Here is a 20251-nt window from a genome sequence, read left to right as displayed (position 1 = left end):
GTGGCAACTCCATGATAACCAAATATGAGGAAACATTAAAATTATTATTCCCTATTAATGAACACCCTGTTTCTTACACTCTATATGTACTTTTTCTGTATTTTGTTTTTCTTTGAATAAATGTTAAAAGTTACACTTGTCTTTTATGCAGACAGCATCACAATGAAGATGGCCAGGTACGGAGAAATCACATCCTACCTCCTTCAATAAACTCCAATAACATTATCATAGCTATTAGTGCCACAAACACATCAAAACAGAGAGCTCTGCTCTGCACTAATAACATTGGTATTGCATACAGAGACATTCCAGTCACGAAAGGTTTTTTTGCAGGAAAATATGAAGCACTAGCTCTTAGCTGGCCCCATATGGTAGTGCTTTTGAGTAGCTTATCTGCCTATCAATGGAGCAAAATGAAAGCAACACATCGAAAATTAACTTTAAAAAAGACTAAAGTGTCCACAGGTAGCAGTATCACATCACAGAACAAAGAGCATACACTGACAGTTTAGTGTCTGTTTTCCCACTCGGGAGGAATGTTCACAATCTACCTTTGTTGACAGCTCTAGAATAATTCACAAAACGTAGCCAATAAAAACCAGAATTCAACAGCAACCTAACTTCTCACAAAAAGAACGCCAACCAGCCAACTCGCAGTTAGCGCTCCCAGGGTTTGTGAGTGGGGTATATAAAGTATCACTAAGTCATACCTTATCTTGCAGCCCATTGACTTCCCTACTTAGACAAGACTTCAAACACTTGCTGTGTGGTCATGTATTACAGTACAGCACTGCAAGCTCATACAGAAAAGCTCCCCACCACTCGTGCGGACAGATTTAGGACTAGGAATATGATAGTAATAATTCTAACTTGGAGACTCATTAGTAGGCTAAAATTAATGAAGTTGTGGAAGGAGACAGCTTTCTCTCTACATGCTTACGTGAGATAGATATATATTATTCATACTTCCCACCTATTTTCCTTTCTCTTCTTATAAACTGTGTGAAATATCTGACAAACTATTTCTAGAACCCAGCTGTTTGCTGTTAAATCCAGCCATCATGTAAAGAAATGGAGATGGCATGGAAACAGGGGAGAGAAAAGTTCTAGGTCCTGTAAAGAGTTTATTTGCAGCAACTGACAACTACCAAGCAAATGTTGGACACAACATGAAAAGTGGAAATACATTAGCAAGAGCAGAACAGCAATGAAAGTGTTTCTTTATAGGTGATTGCTTAAATTTCCCATGACAGACAATGAATATAGATGTCTGAGCTGAGTTTTTTTTCATACACTAAGTCCAAAGAAGAAATAGTGCCCTGGAAAGTGAAATGGGGCTAAGCAGTCCTTCAAAGAGGGAACGGTTGCAGTAGTATCTTATAACCTTCAAGCTGCAGGTCTGTAACAGCAGACACAGTTCTCTGAAGACAAGAGTCCCTGAGCTTTGACGCAGAGGTGGTACTGGAAAGATGTACTATTTCTGCAACATTTACTGCCTCTAAGAAAAATGTCTTGCAACTGATGCTCAGAAATTAATGTTTTAAACTCCTCCCTTTTCTGTAGAGGGAGCTTTTCTATGAAATCAGTTAATTTATTAATTTTAGAATCTCTGTGTCATAATTTGATATTCTGAGGTACAAGCTTTCTGAAGAATAATCAACAAATTAATTATTCTTTGCTATGATTTATATCTCTTTCACTGCAACTGCTCCTACTGATGCTGAACTGAGTACAAAAATATTTTTTTTCTTAAGATAACACCTAGCATTCCTGTCTTTCCAGCCCCAGTGCTTTATTTCTTTATTAGAAGAACCATAAAACCCTGCTAGCCTTTACTCAGAGGCAGTACCAGCCATCCTAAGAGAGTATTTACTAGTTTATGGGTTGGTTTGTGAACTACCTTGTGTAATTTCTGAAAGAAATCAGTAATCCTCTTCTGTGAGCCTGATACACCTCGGTATGGTGCTGTTTGAACATTTTATTTTAGTGACAATAATGAGAAGCAGAGTAAGACACATCTTGGTCAGGAAACATTACACCATGAACTTGAGAGCAGGGAAGACCACAGATTCTGTGGTTTGAAGGCCAGTCTGGTGATGTCCTCTTCCTCCAGCACAGAAGGGCAGATGCACCAGTTGCTGCATCAGTTTCTGCCTCCTATATCTCACATATCTCTCAAGGTTCCCTCTGACTTGTATATTCCTCTAATGGCCAGCTAACACACTACTCAGGAACAAGATGGAGAAATTGAGGTTTGTGGAAGATACTCTGGGGAGCAATCAGCTATAGCTATAGCTCTAAGTAGTTTATTATAAGTAGGGACAAACTGACTGCCAATGCCTTGGTCTGTCAGCTGTGCTGAGATTTTGTCAGCTGTTCATAGACAAATAGCCAAAAAAAAAAAAAAGGCAGCATGGTCCAGCCCAGGGTATTCGTAACCGTTAAATGCATGTAGAATTTCAAAATATCCTGCCTGACTGAATTCAAGATGTCACCTCACTTAAACTTTTGTAAAATTCCAGAAAGGAAGATCTCATCTAAAATGAGTTTGAAAAGTGCCAACACATTTTACATTAATATTTAAGCTAATATCAGGCTTCTTCAGTGTCAAGATATTAACAAACTTTTACAAGGCAGAATGCATGACCCAAATTTTAAATGTAGTGCTTGCTTTTCTTGCACATATCGTTCCACTAGAAAACAGTACAATCTTTATTTTGTTTCAGAACTGAAACACAGCAATTGCCTTATATTCAACGACCCTGAGGCAGCTGTTTCCTTTGAAACAGATTTACCCAGCATTAATCCCTGGCTTTACACATTCTAAAGAATATAAACAACTCAGAAGGGAAGCTACCCTCTCCACCCTATAATCCCCACACATCCTTTAACAATAGCAATGTATACTTGATGCACTGCTGTCTTGTTGAATCTGCAGACACACAGACTGCAACAATACCACCAAGTGACATGTTAGCCTCCCTGACAATTAATTATGTCATTGCCGATTGTTGTACCAGAAACATTCTGGTAATAGGCCTGAAAAGAAGAACTAAATTTACTTGACTTAGTCCTAATAGCCCATTCATTTGAAAGGAAGCTGCAGAGGATACAGTACTGAATATGCAATACTCCATTCATCCTTTGGTTATTTAAATAACTCAGACATCCCTGGAAATTGTGGCAAAAATATAATTGTGCTTAGAGAATCATCAGCTATAACACACACATCAGTTCCAAGTCCACAATTTGTGGGATAACTCAAGACCTGGGTATTTCCCAAACACAAAAACTTGTGTTTTAGCAGCAGTAAAAGAAGTGAATTTAGATTATAAAACATTATAAAGTGATATTATGTTTGAAAAAAAACCCCAATTCTTCAGTTTCTAAAAGCAATAAACACTGTAATGTGCATTCTAGTAGGACTGAAAAGCACACAAAGAATATATTAGACCAGAATATTATCTTATTCTGATTTTTCTTCTTTGGAAATTCTATGCACATTTTCCAAATTTTCTGTTCCAGACAGTCTGAACAATTAAACAATGAGATGTGTAACACCAGAAGACTAGTATTAACTTGAGGTTTCTTTACTGTACATTCAAGCATATGAAAAGAGAAGAATGACAGGAAGTAATCCTCAGATGAAGTGACTAAGTTACCATGTTATCATATAATCATATTGTTCTACTAAGCAACTTCTCAAATTACAAAAATGAGAAAAAAATGTCTTGCAGGTGAAAGTTTGGTATCTTCAGGTATAGAGCAATAACAATAATTGCAAAGGCTTCATTAAAGCTATATTAATCAGTAGAGTACAGTGGATACATACCAAGGTCAAAAATCTGTCACCCAATTTTTGACAGTATTATCTGTGTTCGTTGGATCAAAGTTAGCTTGATGAATTACAGAATACTTAAATCGCAAGGCTGTATCTTTGCAAAATCATGAAATACTTTCATGCAAATTAGTCAATATAAATGTAAGAAGTGACAAAGAGTGTTGTGTCTTTTATAAAACCCAGATCTTGGAAGTAAGCAATTCTACAAGAACAAAGTCTTGCTTTTTTTATTGAAAACACATTTTTAACCTTGTTGTGGATAAAATCATAGAAACATAAATAAGCAATACATTAAAGATCTGGAGACCAGAATGCAAACAAAAAAAGACCAAGATCTAGCTTTAAATAAAATGCCTAAGATAATTGCTGATGGTTCCCGTATGATTTCATACATTCCCAGCTAACAATACTGGCATACGCTGATCCATATTGGGTAAATTGTCCTATGCAACCTACCCTTACATCCCACCAGCAGATTGCTGCCACTGCCACTACCACCAGTATTTCTTCCAGCTACATTCATTTCTTTTTTCCCCATCTAGATATCATAACTTAATTCCTTCGAAGTACCACTACATATGTTTTCAGGCCTACAACAATTTCTTTCCCTTACAAATACAGTATTTTACCTTTAAGTCTTGATGTTAATTATCAGTGCAAAATTAGCTAGCTCAAGACCTAAATTCAAACCTGGCATATGATCAATGAAAATACGATGGTAGATTTTTCAGCCATTTCCATAAATTCTGTTGTCTACATTGATGTGTGTCTATTATTCAGTAGCACACATGCTATGTGGATCAAGAGATTTAAATTTATGAATTTTCACCAAAATTGTTTTGATCATAAACTTTCACACATTTTTAATTAAAAGCACTAGAAAGACTTTGTACGTATTTAATGATTTAGTATTTGTCACAGATTTTCTCACAGAGGTGGTTAAAGCTTCTTCCATAAGAGCAACTGTAACAAAATATCAGAGACAGCAGCAAAGGAACTGCTGTAAATTTGCCAATTGCTGCTTAATAAATGCTATAAATATGGGAAAGATCAGAACAATTTTTAATAAGTATCATGTTATAATAGCTAGGACATTACAGTAATAATATACAAGTTTCAGGTAACAGAAGTACAACTTACAGAATATCTGTACAATTTATACAAAAGTAGATAACATTACTTTCTATGGGATTCGACATCTTAAACCTGTTTCAGCACCCCGAAACTAATTTGGTAGAAGATGTAAGTGCTGCACTGTAGGTGTACACAGAAAAACAGGGAGATTTAGAAACAGCATATGATTGTTTTACCAAAGAAACTTAGGGACTTCCCTGCTCTTCCCAGTTCCTTCTGCCCAGGCTTAAAACAATTCCACTGACCTTCCTATTTCCAGTCTTCTAAAAACCTGACGCCATTCTAAGCCAGAGGTGTATCAGTAGATGTCAAAAAGAAGTCCAGGCTGGTCCAATATCTGCAACTCAATATCTCCTGGACTCAAGTTAGCCTCAGCAGAAAAGCTAAGCTTTATACTACTAATATATAGATATGTTACATTTCTAGATCATTAAGAATATTTATGGGCTTTCTATAAACTTTTTCATTTACAGAAAAATCTCTCCTTCTTTCAGTTATTCTGAACCACAGCTACCTACATTTTTTACATTTCTTTATGATGAGAATTACTGCAGTGATTCAAAACTTGTGAAAAGATCAGATTTATTTATCTGCTTTATAGATAAATACATTCTAGATATCTCTCAGAAAGACTGTACTTTTCTGGCATAAATTTGGTAATGTAATTACCATACAGAAAGAATCATTTCTATTCATACAAAAGCATGTGAAGAAGACATTTGATGCACACCAGATTGTTGGTGCTTTAATCCACAAAACATTTCACTTATTATTTCAGATGAGAGCTTTTGAAAGGACTGCCTCAGTTCTCTCAGCTGTGCAAACAGTTACCAACTATTTAACCCCAGAGAGCTGGGCAGTGCGTCAACTATTCTCTACTCCGCATAAAATAGAACCAACTCTAATGGTAAAGGCAACTGCAGGATCCATAGATTACAGAATACATTATAGTTATTTATTTTATAGCCAAAAAAAGAAATCCAGAAACAGACATCATTACCTATATAAAACTTTTAACTGTTGCTCAATCTCTTGAAGCTTAGACCAGTACCCACTTGCAAGCTTTTGGTATTCATTGGTAACTAAGGTCTTCAAATCAGGGTAAGGGCATTCCAAAGACAGTAGTGCTGAAGGAACTTCAAGGAAAAGTCCATTTTTCTCTTCAAAAGAATGCGCTAATGCCTGTGATGAAAAAATGCTACTCAGCAGACTACTCTGCATTATATTTTCTCTCTCAAAAAACTGCTAATTAAACTTATAAGGAAAGGCTTACTTTTTTTTTATAGTCTTCAAGCTCTCTTTCCAAAGCCAGACTTTCAAGGATAAGGAATTCCAAAATTGCCTTCTGTTGCTTCTTCACAAATTTGATCTATTTCATGAAATAAGTTACTGTTACTTCTTTATCTTGTTATAATATGAAAGCTCTTATTTAAGAAACAAAGAGCCTGATTTCCAGTTCTACACTGCTATGCTTTTATAGATTTTAGTGAAGCAGACTTACAGTATGGCAAGTACAGCAGTTACCGGTACTCTGAGAGTTATATTCTCAAAGTACTACATAAAAATAAATGAAAATGCTAAAAATATGGTGATAATAAATCGCAAAAGTAAAGTTAAAGTACCAACCTGCTGTAACATCTCAACTGGATTGATCCAGGATTTCAGACAAGATTCTTCTGAGAGGTAATGCTGCATTTCAGACAGCCTGAACTTCAAATTCTGTTTTAGTTGCCAGATAGGAACTACAGTATTTGTTTGGTATGTATCCCGCTCCTTTGACAATTTATGGTCTATATCCAAATGAAACATAAAGCTTTCTCAAACACACAAAATATTACACAGCACTGTGCTTTCTAAATCTAAGCCTGTTAAGACAGGGATTTAAAAACCCAAACAAATAATCAAGATAATTTTGACTAAAATAAATAATCAAGAAATGAATAAAAAATTCTTACCAAAGTCCCTCATATCCAAAAAAAAGTTGTGCTTATGGCTTTCTTCATCAAGAAAAGTCTTTATTTCTGCTTCTGCTTTTTGCCTGGAAGGTATGAATATGAGTTTTACAGAAGCTTTAATTTCTTCTTCATTAAGTTTTCAAGCATGATAAGCCTCAAATACTCTAATAATTAAGTAAAAAGGGGGATTCTTTGCCTGGGAAGTTATGAAGTGCAGGACTTGGGCATGAAGATGGTATGGAAACCACCATCCTCTGAGCAAAAAAATGCTTTCATTGATCTGCTGTATATACAGTATGCAAGCTAATAGACAAGACCAATATTAATAAGTGTTAACTCAACATGCACATCTAGAGACAGACTCTGAAGGAATTAAAAAGTATCTGAAAACTTCTGATAATCTCACAAATACATGCTCTTCAGATGTTGATAGGTCAACTAAACAGCTATGAGATCATCATGGAGAGGTACATGCAGAACAACATCCACTTTATTCTCCCTTCCCTTTGTGTTCTCTTCACATCTAGAGACCCCTTTCAATGTAGATCACATACTCTCATGCCCTGCACAAAAAATTATCTTCAGTTCAGGTATTTTATCTTTTCCTCTTAATGTCCCTTGAATCAAGCATGCCATACCAGAATCTCTTTCTAATGAAGTACTTCTTCAATAATGGCTAATTAATGTTCCTCAGCTCTTACCTGTTCTCACTCAGTCTTTTGTGCTCTTGCCACCACACTTGCTGATGCTGTTTCAGCAGCATTTGCTCTTTGTTAAATTTTGAAGCTTGCTCTGTTTTTTTAATCTGCAGGAAAAATTATAGCTTGTAAGTATTTTGAACGTGTTCAATAGCTTTATCAAATGCCTTCACATGGAAACTTCTAACTACAGAATGGTGAACCTAAAAGCTTTTTTCAAAACTGTGTTTTTCTCAAGAACAATGGGTTCAAATCTAACCAATTTTCATGAAAAAAAATTATTCCATTCAAATCACAATTAAATGAGAGGAGAAAGTGAAAAAAAATGCAGTCCATTTTCTTCTTCCCCTTTTTCTCCTTTTCTTTCCCATCCCTATTTCCCAGGAGGTGAAGGGGGAAAGATGAGTAGGAGAAAGAAAAATACACTTTCTTACAGGTGGGAAGATGAAAGAGGGAAAGTGCATCTTGCAAGAAAAAGAATTTCAAAAATTGATTACTAAAAAGAGTGCTTTTTCAAAATCTATCCAATTAAAGAGGCTCTGAAACTGCCTGAGAGCTTCACAAAAACATTGCTTCCAACTGCAGCTAAAATAGAAATACATGCTTTTGAGAGAGATGGAGTTACTGCTTAAACTAGATGAAAAGCCATCAGGGAAAGGCTGATGAAGTGGTAGCCAGATTGACTCTGGCCAACCAACAATGAAGGAAAAAGGATCAGAAGTTTGTGGCTGCCAGACTCAGATTCTCTCACCCTCCCGCCACCACAACTGTCTTCTGGCCTCTCAGTGGATACTCAGGACAAAGCAGCATTTCAGCTCAGAATTGGCTCCTTTCCTGCTCCTTCTCTTCTTGCCACCTTTCTCCATAACATGTGACTGCATCCCTGACCCAGCCGACTTCTAGTTGTAAAACCCCTTCTGATTCCAGAGGCTCCCACAATTCACACAGCCCTCTTCCCACCCCCCTGCCCCTTTTTTTTTCCCCCTCCCCAGACCTTCCTTCATGCAGATACATTACTCTGCTGTAGAATGGTAGCAAGACAAGAAAAAAAATTTGGGAACTCTTGTAACTCTTGGAAACTCTTGTCCTAGTTCATAACAGGGAGAAAGGAATAAAGATCTCACTCCACATCTAGTTCAGGAAAGAAATGACATTCTGACTCAAAAATGCTGGGTTTTCACTTGGCCCAGGTGGAAGTAATCTGCTCTGTTTAAAATGCTCTGTCAACTTTCCTGCCTGGTGAAAGCTGGACAAACCCATACATTACTCCCTCTGCGTTCACGTGCATAAAAACACAGAGAGCAAACCCCCCTACAGGCATGTTCTCTGTTCCCTCCACCAGCTGGGCAGGTGATACCAGCAGGCTTCTCAAAAAGGAAAGTTGCAGAACTTTTCTTTGCAGCAGTCATGCACAGGTAAGCAAGAATCCCCATCACTTCTCGAATCACAGCCTCTCATTCACCCACCAACAAAGCTAAAAATCTTACTTAAAATACCTAAAATTTTGAAACTAGAAACATTTACACCTCTCAAATGAATCTGAGTTTAATATATCTGTTTGAATATACCTGGTTTCTAGATAGTCACATAAGGAAGAACCACAACTAGAATGAGGTTAATCCATTGTGCTTTTGCAGCGAACCTGCTTTAGTGGTATTATTTGGGTAAGAAGTTGTAATAGGTGCTATGGAGAGTTATGTGACTGAGAGTGAGAAACAAGGTGTTTATAGGAAGCTGCATATGTGACTGTACTATAAAAGAGTTTGAAAACACCTGTTATATGCTTTCAATCACTATGTTACAATGCTTTTGAATCAAAGATAACATCTCCTTATTTTCATTGGTTACTTATTTTAATGTTTAAGAAGTTACTTACAGCTTCCTCTTGATTACCATTAGGTGCTTAAAACCAGACTTCAGCAAACAGAAAACTGTATTTAAAATAATTTGAAAATACATAGATCTTCAAATCAATTCTAAAACTAAAGTGAAACAAAAGTTGAAGTAGATCTGTACACAGAGTTTAATATGCTCTTAAAATTATTTTATAGCAACAGCAATGACATTTATGTATAACTGCTGCAATATTAGCTTTTTCCTGGATGCACTGTATTTTTCTTTCTTAAATAGTTAACAACTGATTTACCATTTGCTTCTTTGGTTCTACCTCAATGGAGGAGTAACCCAGCACTTAAAAATTTGGATAGCCTGAATCAGCAACAAAAAAGTAGTAGGTGGGAACACATTCTATGCTCTTTGGAGCTTTCAGCATATATATTTTACTACCTACTCAGTTGGAAAACACTTGAAAAGGTGAAATACTGAAAGAGATGATGAAAAATTAGTTTAAAGCTTGAATTAATTCAGTTGAATTTTGTACTGCCAATCTATGAAGAAATATCTGCCAGAGCTTTTGATATATTATACTTACATGCATTAAAGGAAGCGATACTATAAAGAAAGTAGGGGTTTTTTTCTCTCATTCAGTGTCATTCTTCTATTTTAAATACAAAGAGAGGAGCTGCACAAGCAACCCCCCACTTTTTTTTTTTTCCCCCCAAGGCCTTCAGGATAGTAGTGTGAACTAGTGAATTATGCTTGTTGGTACTGTATATATTCTATTTACTAAGATTTTAGAAACAGCATCAGAACCAAAAAAAAAAGTACATGTTATGTTGCTAACCAATATATTTCATTTAATAACTTTTGTTCAAAGAACTTCTAAATATGTTTTAAACATGAATTTAAAGGATTTTTTTTTTTTAGAGCTTTATCATAATCCCATATTTCTTCAGCAAATTTCCCTTTGAACTCTGCAATCCCATCTGAATGAAGACTCTGAATTATATTTTAAACATGCCAAAGACATCATCTGATCAGGTCCCTTAGTCATCTATACATAAAAACTTTAGTCATTGCATTTTGCATAGTTTCTATACCCTTCAGCATAGCCTTTCACTCCAAAGGCCATCCACAAAATTGCAACTGTTCACAGGAATGGCCAAGGACTGGAGAGAGAATAAATTGCCATGTTAGCACAGGTTAAGCATACAAAAGTGTGTTATCCTTACGCTGGATTTGCAGTTTTCTGGAAAAGCATTCGAATAACATTCCTGCTGGAGGGGTGTTTCAAATTGGTAATTCTTTTCCTCTTCTGTTTTGTTTCTCAGCCTAAAGGAACTATTTCAGCTGAATGTGTATCAGTGTCAATTTTTTCAGAAATCACTTCTTTCCATGAATTTGATTTTTTTTTTTAAACATATAACACTCATCAGTGAAATGGTTATACACTAAAAGCAGTTGCATTGTCACAAGGAATTATCACTCCACAGTGTTTCTGGATCAACGTTTTACACTATTTCCACACAACCAAAAAGGAAAACATACAGAGCCAGCAACACATGCTCCAGAGAGATTGGAGATTTCTTGGACATCTGCATTTCATCTTTGACATATACTCTCCTTCAAAGAAAGTACAATTTTTTTTAAAGGGAAGTTCTTAAAAATACAAATCCGAAGAATGTTTCTGGATATCCGCAACTAAAACCCAAACCTGTTTATTCCTAACCACCTTCACCCTCCAACCGTACCCCAACTAGCTGCAATATAGAAGCACTTATGCACAATCCAGTGTAAAAGAACATCCATGTCTTGGCTGTCCCATTAAAGAAGTGCAACACTTCAAATTCTGTTGTGGGTCAATAACCACAGCATGATGACAAGCTGTATGGAAAAGACCTAAACTCATAAATAGGTTTAGAAGAATTTTTTTCCCCCAAGACAAACATGTTGAGATTAAAATATGAAGTTCAACAAGGCCAAGTACAAGGTCCTGCACATGGGTCAGGGCACTCCCAAGCACAAATACAGGCTGGGTGGAGAATGGAGCGAGAGCAGCCCTGAGGAGGACAACTTTGGGGTGTTGGTTGACAAGAAGCTCTACATGTGTTGAGAAGCTCAAAAGCAATGCGCATTTGCAGCCCAGAAAGCCAACCATATCCTGGGCTGCATCGAAAGAAGCATGACCAGCAGGTCGAGGGAGGTGATTCTCCCCCTCTACTCTGCTCTCGTGAGACCCCACCTGCAGTACTGCATCCAGCTCTGGGGCCCCCAACATAAGAAGGACATGGACCTGCTCAAGCAGGTCCAGAGGAGGGCCATGAAGATGATCAGAGGGCTGGACCACCTCTCCTATGAAGACAGGCTGAGAGAGTTGGGATTGTTCAGCCTGGAGAAGGGAAGACTCTGGGCAGACCTTATAGCAGCCTTCCAGTACCTAAAGGGGACCTACAGGAAAGCTGGAGAGGGACTTTTTACAAGGGTATGTAGTGAGAGGACAAGGGGTAATGGCTTTGAACTGAAAGAGGGCAGATTTAGATTAGGTGTAAGGAAGAAGTTCTTGACTGTGAGGGTGGTGAGGCACTGGTACTGGTTGCCCAGAGAGGTTGTGGATGCCCCCTCCCTGGAAGTGTTCGAGGCCAGGCTGGATGGGGCTTTGAGCAACCTGGTCTAGTGGAAGATGTCCCTGCCCATGGCAGGGGGGCTGGAACTAGATGATCTTTGAAGGTCCCTTCCAACCCAAACCATTCTATGTTATTTTCTGCCCACTGCAAAATCCTGAACAAACTATTTACTGTACAGGTGGATGAGAGCTAAGATGAGCCACAGCCTTCTCATACATTCAGGTTTGCTGTTTAAGGAGCTTGTTCACAAAAATATTCCATGTTTTCCCTGTTGGTTTGTAGGTAATATTGGAAGCAATCAAAACCACCCCGTCAGAATGGCACAAAATTAAAAAAAAAAATAATAATAAAAAAAATTCATCAGCTCTGCAATGTTGTATGTAACTGAGACTGACAAGCCCGGCGATACATATTCATAGAGGACACACTGGGGACCAAGACACAATGACACTCAAACACATCATCTTTTAAAAGCTACCTCAATTTAACCGGACTCTTTCTACCCAATGAGGTCTGGCTGCTATCAAACCACTCTACAATTTCCCCAATACTGTAGGTTTCAGAACCCACATTGCCAAGTCTGATTGTTAACTGCATGGTGTCACAGAGCAGCTGGTCAATCTTACTGGAACCTGTAATGGAACCAAGTATCAGCAGCTAGCTCAGGTCCACAAGTGCTGAAATCATCCCAGTTCCAGAAGTGTGTCACAAAGGTACCTTAACAGCTCCACACTGAAGTTGAAGTGGACCTAAGAGTTTAGTCATCACATCACATGAAAGCTAAACTGTTTCTCAAACAGATGTACCTCCGAAGGCAGAAGAGCTGTGTTTGTGCAGGACTGAACCTAAGCTAATAAACCAGGCTAAATCCAAATCTGCTGGCTACGTCAACAGCAAAGGTAAACTACATTCCAGATAAATAAGGCACCTGAGAGTTGACATGACATAAAGTAGGTTTCATACAACAGTTCTGCTTTGGAATGTAACCCAAAGAAGAAACACCTTGATCAGCAGGCTAGCATCCTGTGTGTTTAAAGTAAAATCTTCCTTGACATTGTAGAAAAAGTACATTTTAGTTCCTGCAAGTGTAAAACCAATAAAGCTTTGTAAGAATAGAATGTAATTTTTACAAAGTCTCTTTTCAAAGTGGTGATATATATTCTTTTAACATAATACTAAATCAATAAAGATGGGAAAACTTTTGAAGGAAAGGAATAAGAAAGAGAATATGATGATGCTCCGAAGTCCTGCTTAGGTTTTTGGCAGAAGAAAAGAACAAAAGCCAATCTGCATCCTTGCATTCGCTTGCCTAAAAGTAGTTTAAAGCTAAGCAAATTGGAAAAGATTCATACATGAGTGGTTTATCTGCAGTTAGTTCTAATATCAAGTGGTCAAATTTCATTTACCTGTTACATAGGCTTGTATTAACATAAGTATAATACCGTTACTCAAAATAATTGAAAATTTTTAACTCCATTAGGTCTTCTCATGAGGGTTTTTTCCTTTATTATTTGGGGGGGAGGGGGTTGTACTATAATGATGAAGGTCATATGCAGTATTCTAGAGTTAGCTATGTCTGAGCTATATCTTAATCTTTCTAGTCCTCTTTTTATATTTTCTCTAATATTTAGTCCTTCTTCAACAAAGGTAAAAGTCTATCATAACATTTGGCATATGCCTAATGTAAAGGATGAAATGAGGCTGTCTGGAGAGCTACCAGTGTTCACCCTGTCCTCCCCCATATTTAGAGACTGGTTCCCACTTCCCATTTTCTTTCTTGGGTTTACAAATTCTTCTCTTCACCTGGTACTCTAATTAACTTGCACACCACTGAAGACTTTGGGTGTATCACTGCCAAAAATGCTTCCAAAATTGTATCTCCTTTCTTAATATACTAAATTGCTTTGCTATTTTCAACTCATATGGTACCACCCACTGTTGCATGGATTTATTAAATGTCTCTAAGACCAGACTTACAACATGAAATTGCATTAGTGGATGAAGAAAATCTGATACTTAGTCTTTTTTCCAGTTTGACAGCCCGAACTTTTTCTTCTTTTTCAGTTCTGCTAGTGACCCTGCTTTGTCCACACATTATAAATCATCATTCTTAATAGAAGTAGAAGTAAAGTCTTCATTAAACTTTACTAGTATTAAATAGACTTACCTTCTTATTTACCATTTGGGCCACACTGCAGCTATTTATATCTTTCTAACTGTCTAGCTCTACATTTACATTTTATGGTTATAAAACCCTTTTAATTTTCTTTTCAAGATCTACCTCATCTTGCCTTTTAGAAATCCTCACTTCACATCTTTTTGGTTTGGGTTTTTTTTCCTGTTTTAGCCCCGCCACCCCCCCCCTTTCAGGATCAACCCCTCCCTTCCCATTTATTCCCATAAATTCTTCATTACCTCCAGTATTTTCAGTAGTTTATGTGAGTCTGGCTGAGTTTCCTCAAAGCACCCAAATACAAACTTTCCCTGTCTTTTTTGGGAAGCAGAATCCACACATATTTTGCATCTCTGATTCAAAGAAACTCCACACATTGACATTAACCTTTCCAAATCACAATAACACTAACTGTAATAAACTCTCATCTTGTGACCCCTTTTGCTGAACACTGTTGCAGTGATTTGTTATCCCTATTCATTCTCACATTCCTTGGGACAGTGAAAAGAAATATGATAATTGAATTTTAAAATCATTCACATTACAAATAATATAAAAATCATACCTTTAACTGAATTTTTGCAGATGCCATTTTTTCTACTGCAGCAAGTTTATATAGATGTTTGTAGTCAACAGGTTTATACTTCTGTCTGCAAAGACCACTTCTCATAGGAATCACCAGATTTTCTAGTTATCACATAAAACACACAGTCATTTCAAATTCTGGAGAAATATTTGAAGTGTGAGTCATAAAATGAAAGCATTATAGATAGAAATTAGAAACAGTACATTTTAAACATTAAAAGTTTCCACAACAGAGAGATTTTTAGTTGGTAAATAAAAATTTGAAACAAACATAAGCTAGCAGAAATTATAGAAGAAACATTAACCATTTGTCTGTTTACAAAGAGTTTATTTAAAAAGGTTTTTTTTTTATATGTGAACTGAAAGAATAATTCACTTTAAACTGGGTTTACAGGAATTTTAGTAAGTTTTAATACAGAAATATGTAAGTTTCAATATAGGCATTCTTATTTCACAAATTGGAAAACCACCTCAATATTTATTGTAATCTATGGATTGAGCAATAGGCATAATTTTTTTCTGAAAGGTATATAAACTATTAATTATATGTAAATAGAATGAGTTGCAGCTACATTTCCCATTGATTCTCCAGCTATCAGAACAGCATAATTTCCTCTATTAAACTTCTGTAGGCCCCCTGGGAAAACAACGTACTTCCTTAAAAAACAGAAAGGTACTAAACTGCAAGGAAAACATGGTACTTGCTTTCTGCTGCATGCAGTATGGATTACAATGTCCACTTTCTGCAGTCCTATCATCAGTATTTGAAAGACCGTGACAGTATTGAAAGACTGTTGTCCAAAAAAACTCAGAGGAAGTAGTTTTGCTGCAAAAGTATTTGAAGTCAATAAAGATTTAACCAAGCTGGGGTTTCACCACACAGTGAAGATAACTTACAATGATCCCTTTAAGAAGTTTCACTGAGGGATTGCCATATTCCCCAAACAACAGTTACCTCAAGTTTACCATGGAGTCCTCCTTTGAGCTTATGTTCACGTTCCTAAAATCCACTATCTTTATTTCTCTTCCCCCTCACCAACTTTCTACGAATGATAACTTCCACTGTTTCATGGTCACTTTAATCCAAAGCATATTATGTATACACTTAAAATGGGGTGAGCTAAGGATTGAGCAGACCAGCAGCCATATCAGAACAAATCCAGAAAACCAAGGCTGCAAATCCTGTCTGAACAAGATCTGTCAACAGAAAAAGAAAGCAGCACACTCAAGGTAACCTCAGATACATAGCTGCCTAATACTAATAGACAGATTTTCCTGGCTTATTGGCCTGTGCCAGACTCCCATCAAAACAGAACTGCATCTTTCTTCCCCCCCAATCATCATCTACAGTTTCGACAGGCAATCCCTTTGCAGTTTCCACTCCCTGAACTTGAGAGGATACACCACCCACATAGAGGAAGGCTTCCTCCTTTCCTCTTGCTTGTCAATCCTGCTTTCTTCACCACTAATCTTCTCAACATGCAAACTATTCCACCAAATCAGTGTTATGCTAACCAGGTTATGGATTTGATTTTGTATTATGACTACTTTTTTATTCTCTATATATCTTACACAAAAAATGTTCAGTAGTTTGATCCACTAATTTCTTCCATTTTATCCCTCCTATGAGCTGAACATGAATAATGTCCTTTCTCCCAGGTTTTAGGCTTTTAGGTAGCTTTGTTCATCTGTGGGCTTTTATTCCCATCAATTCAAATTTAAAGTTCTCATCCCTAAATCAGCAAGATTTTATGTGAAGATTTTTTTTTCCTTCTTTCTGAGATTGCTTACAACATTGTCCAGCAGAGATCAGGGAATATCATTCCACTCTCAGAGACATGAAAGTTCTGTCACCAAACCCTCTGAAAAGCCACTCATTAAGTTCTTCCTCCTAAGCCTATTACTCCTTCATTACTGCTCCCAAAGGCTTACGATCACTTCTAGTCTGCTAAGAGTCATTTGGGGCAGTAACATCACTGTCCACACACGAGTAGAAGGACGTGGCAGGAGCTTCAGAGCAATTCAATAACATTTCTAATTCAGGCTTCCTGCAGGCAAATGCTTGGGAGCACCCAGGAGATAAGTTAGCAGATGCATCCTGTCATATTCATTAGAAAAGAAATAGTAACTGTCACTAGTACTACTACATGACATTAACTACTGCTAGAAGTCATTGAGTACAACTCCTTGGTATGGTGCTTGTGAATGTCATGATCTTTGAAAAGCATGATAGTGTGATGTTGCAGAATCAGAGATCCTCAATTAATTCCAGGATAGCATACTATGATGCAGGCAAGTGTTAGAACAAAGGTGGGACACTGTCATCTTCCAGAGGAGATAAAGATCTAAAACCCTCCCCGCAGCACCTGTTGCAGCTGCTGCAGAGACCTCTGTAAGCACCTAGTGTCAGTGGTTTTGGAAGTGTTCTACATGTATCCTACACACATGTCAATGCATGCATTGACAAAGTCCTCATGCTACAGTCAGCTTTTAGACTTGCCACTCTAACTTCCGATTCTGGATCTGAAGGAGTTTCTAAATCATTTCACTACCGTGGATCTCTCACACCACTTGTTCTGAATTGTGGAATAGATATCCAGGGGTATGAACCCTACCTGGGTATGGCACTCAAAACTGCAATATCCTGAGCAGTTTTCTTTGGTCTCTGTCAGCATTGTGATCTCCTTAAACAACTCAATGAAATTACAGTTTGCTGTCTCTGTTTGACAGCTCTCTCACCACTGGCTTCTGAAACCCTGCTTTCTCTATGCCAGCTTTATTCCTCAATACAGTGTAGTAAGGATAAGATGTGCTCAAAAAACAAATCCATGTAATCCTTTTTGCACCCTTCCTTTCTCACGATATAAAATGAAAGAAGAGGGTTGACAACAAAAAGCATGGAAAAACAGGATGAAAAATGTAGACGTGTGTACTAGATATACAGGAACCAATAACAAATACAGTGCAGAAAACAACTAGGAAGGGAGAATGAAACCACCCCACTGAATGAACAGATGGAGAGAACAAGGAACTCTATAAAATAACAGGGAGAAGCACTGTCTTTCTTTGGCTGGGTTGTCTTAATCTGTTCTAACCGCAGAAAAATGTATTGGAGAACACTTGATAAGCAGAGAGAATCCATTTACTTAAAAAGGTTAAACTTTGTGGTACCTAGATAAAAAAAAACAACGTTGCTACTACGTTGGGTTTCTAAACAGAAAAAGCTTGTGGCAATGTCTGGAAGCCTTAGAGTTGTCTCTGAGAGTCCCATGTTTAATTCAGCAACATAATCTGATATTTTCTACACTCTTAAAGTTTTATATAAAACATATAAATATACATAGCTACATATAGAACTAATGTAAGAGAAAGTGGGTACCTGAGGTACTTCCTCAGGTACCTCATCTTCACCAGTTTAATAATGTCCCTCACATCTAAGAAAATGAGTGAAAGACAGGTTCAATTTCCTAACCTCTAACCCCAAATAAATTAATTTTATCTTTACTTTCAATATGATTTCTCCTTTAACCTGTATATTTGAACTTTATGAACCTCCGCTACTAATCTTTATCTGTTTCTTCTTCTACTGAGGACTTTAATCTAAGAATTTCCTGAAGTCAACAGGGTCTATCCATGTGAGATTAACTCTAAAATCAGGGTCTTGGCATATAGGATCCAAACTTTGTGTTTAGTAGGTAATGTATTGGATGTGTCTCATATTTTAAAAAGAAAATAAATTTTATATATTTTTGTATGTAGGTATACACCTACAAACATATACACATTTATACACACATGAATAAAAATATAAAATATTAAACTTTCAGATTTTAAAATACCTTTTCACATTTTTCTATAACAAATTTTTGCTAAAGCCTGAGATATAATTATAACGGTAAATGAAAATACTTGAACTTTTGCCCCAGCACTGTAAAGCTTTAGCACACAGACCCTCAGTAACTTTACATAACCTCTGAAGCTTATAGGGATAAGGAATAGGCTTTTTCTTTCCAACCTCTTTTTTAATGTTCCTTTAGTAGTGAAACTTGCCATTAGGTATTAGTAGAAAGATTCTTTCCACTCACTATTAAAAGCATAGTGGCTGGAAGCAATACGTCTGACAAACAGTTTTGTAGAAAGGTCCCATACAAAATGTTAAGATAAATTCTGCAATGCTATCCCATGATCCTCCTTCAAGTCTCCCCTAAGGATTTTCATTTGCCACATGCCTACAGAAAGTTTGACAAGATGACTCCGGATGATGCCTCACTGTGGAAGGATTTTTTTTCAAGTCAACCACCGGGACAATTGCCAGTATCAATACAGGCTGGGCTATGAATGGATTGAGAGCAGCCCTGCCAAGAAGGACTTGGGGATCCTGGTGGACGAAAAATTGGACATGAGCTGGGAATATGCACTTGCAGCCCAGAAAGCCAGTCATATCCTGGACTGCATCAAGAGAAGCATGGCCAGCAGGTTGAGGGAGGTGATTCTCTCCCTCTACTCATGTTTTGTCAGACCCCACCTGGATCCAGCTCTGGGGTCCCCAGTACAAGAAAGACACAGACCTGTTAGAGCAGGTCTAGAGGAGACCATGGAAATGGTCACAGGGCTTGAACGCCTCTCCTGTGAAGAAAGGCAGAGAGAATTGGGCTCGCTCATCCTCCAGGGAGACCTGATTGCAGCCTTTATATATATAAGGGGGCTTATAAGAAAGATGGTGAAAGACTTTTTACCAGGACCTGTAGTGACCAGACAAGGGACAATGGTTTTAAACTGAAAGAGGGCAGATTTAGATTAGATGTAAGAAAGACTTTTTTTTTTTTTTTTTTTAACAAGGGTGGTGAGGCATTGGAACAGGTTGCCCAGAGAGGCAGTGGATGCACCATCCCTGGAAGCGTTCAAGGCCAGGTTGGGTGGGGCTTGGAGCAACCTGGTCTAGTGGAAGGTGTCCCTGCCCATGGCTAGGGGGCTGGAACTAGATGATCTTTGAAGGTCCCTTCTGACCCAAACCATTCTGTGATTCTATGATCAGAATGCTACAGCAGCTTCCATATGCAGCTATTAATTGCACACAGTATTTCATAAGTAGTTTTATTTCAGATTGTGATAAAACAATTAAATTTGAACATGATAGCATACATACCTACATCATTAATCCTATGAGTTGTAAAGAATGTTCCATGGTCTCGTTCACTCATTTTTATTTTTTATGTATTTTTTATACCTGTTGAGAAACAAACAGATGTTTTGAGAATACCAACATTGTGGATGCAATCTAAAAACATATTCAAAAAATATGTAATGTTTTCTGAGGAGAGAGGGCACATCTCACTAAAAATTTAATTAGACAGAAATTCCACAAGTTTATCTTTCATTTTAAGAGAGATTTCATGTACCTC

At 37.3% G+C, this 20251-nt stretch overlaps 1 protein-coding gene across 1 annotated transcript in view; it reads right to left on the bottom strand.

Annotated features, from left to right (window-relative positions):
* Positions 1-20050, bottom strand: part of CCDC148 (coiled-coil domain containing 148) — a 61595-nt gene extending 41545 nt beyond the window's left edge. Inside the window, exons 1-7 of the mRNA XM_010563044.1 lie at positions 19996-20050; positions 14830-14951; positions 7632-7735; positions 6931-7013; positions 6602-6765; positions 6249-6344; positions 5976-6157 (exon numbers count right to left, since the gene is read on the bottom strand). Coding sequence (XP_010561346.1) covers positions 5976-6157; positions 6249-6344; positions 6602-6765; positions 6931-7013; positions 7632-7735; positions 14830-14951; positions 19996-20050 — 806 coding nt within the window. The remainder of the gene's footprint in view (positions 1-5975; positions 6158-6248; positions 6345-6601; positions 6766-6930; positions 7014-7631; positions 7736-14829; positions 14952-19995) is intronic.
* Positions 20051-20251: the final 201 nt, after the last annotated feature.

This window comes from Haliaeetus leucocephalus, unplaced genomic scaffold (assembly GCF_000737465.1).
Source record: "Haliaeetus leucocephalus isolate CR32 unplaced genomic scaffold, Haliaeetus_leucocephalus-4.0 Scaffold163, whole genome shotgun sequence".
NCBI classification, from domain to species: domain Eukaryota; kingdom Metazoa; phylum Chordata; class Aves; order Accipitriformes; family Accipitridae; genus Haliaeetus; species Haliaeetus leucocephalus.
The sequence above is the reverse complement of the archived record's forward strand: the minus strand, read 5'-3'. Positions and strand labels throughout refer to the sequence as shown.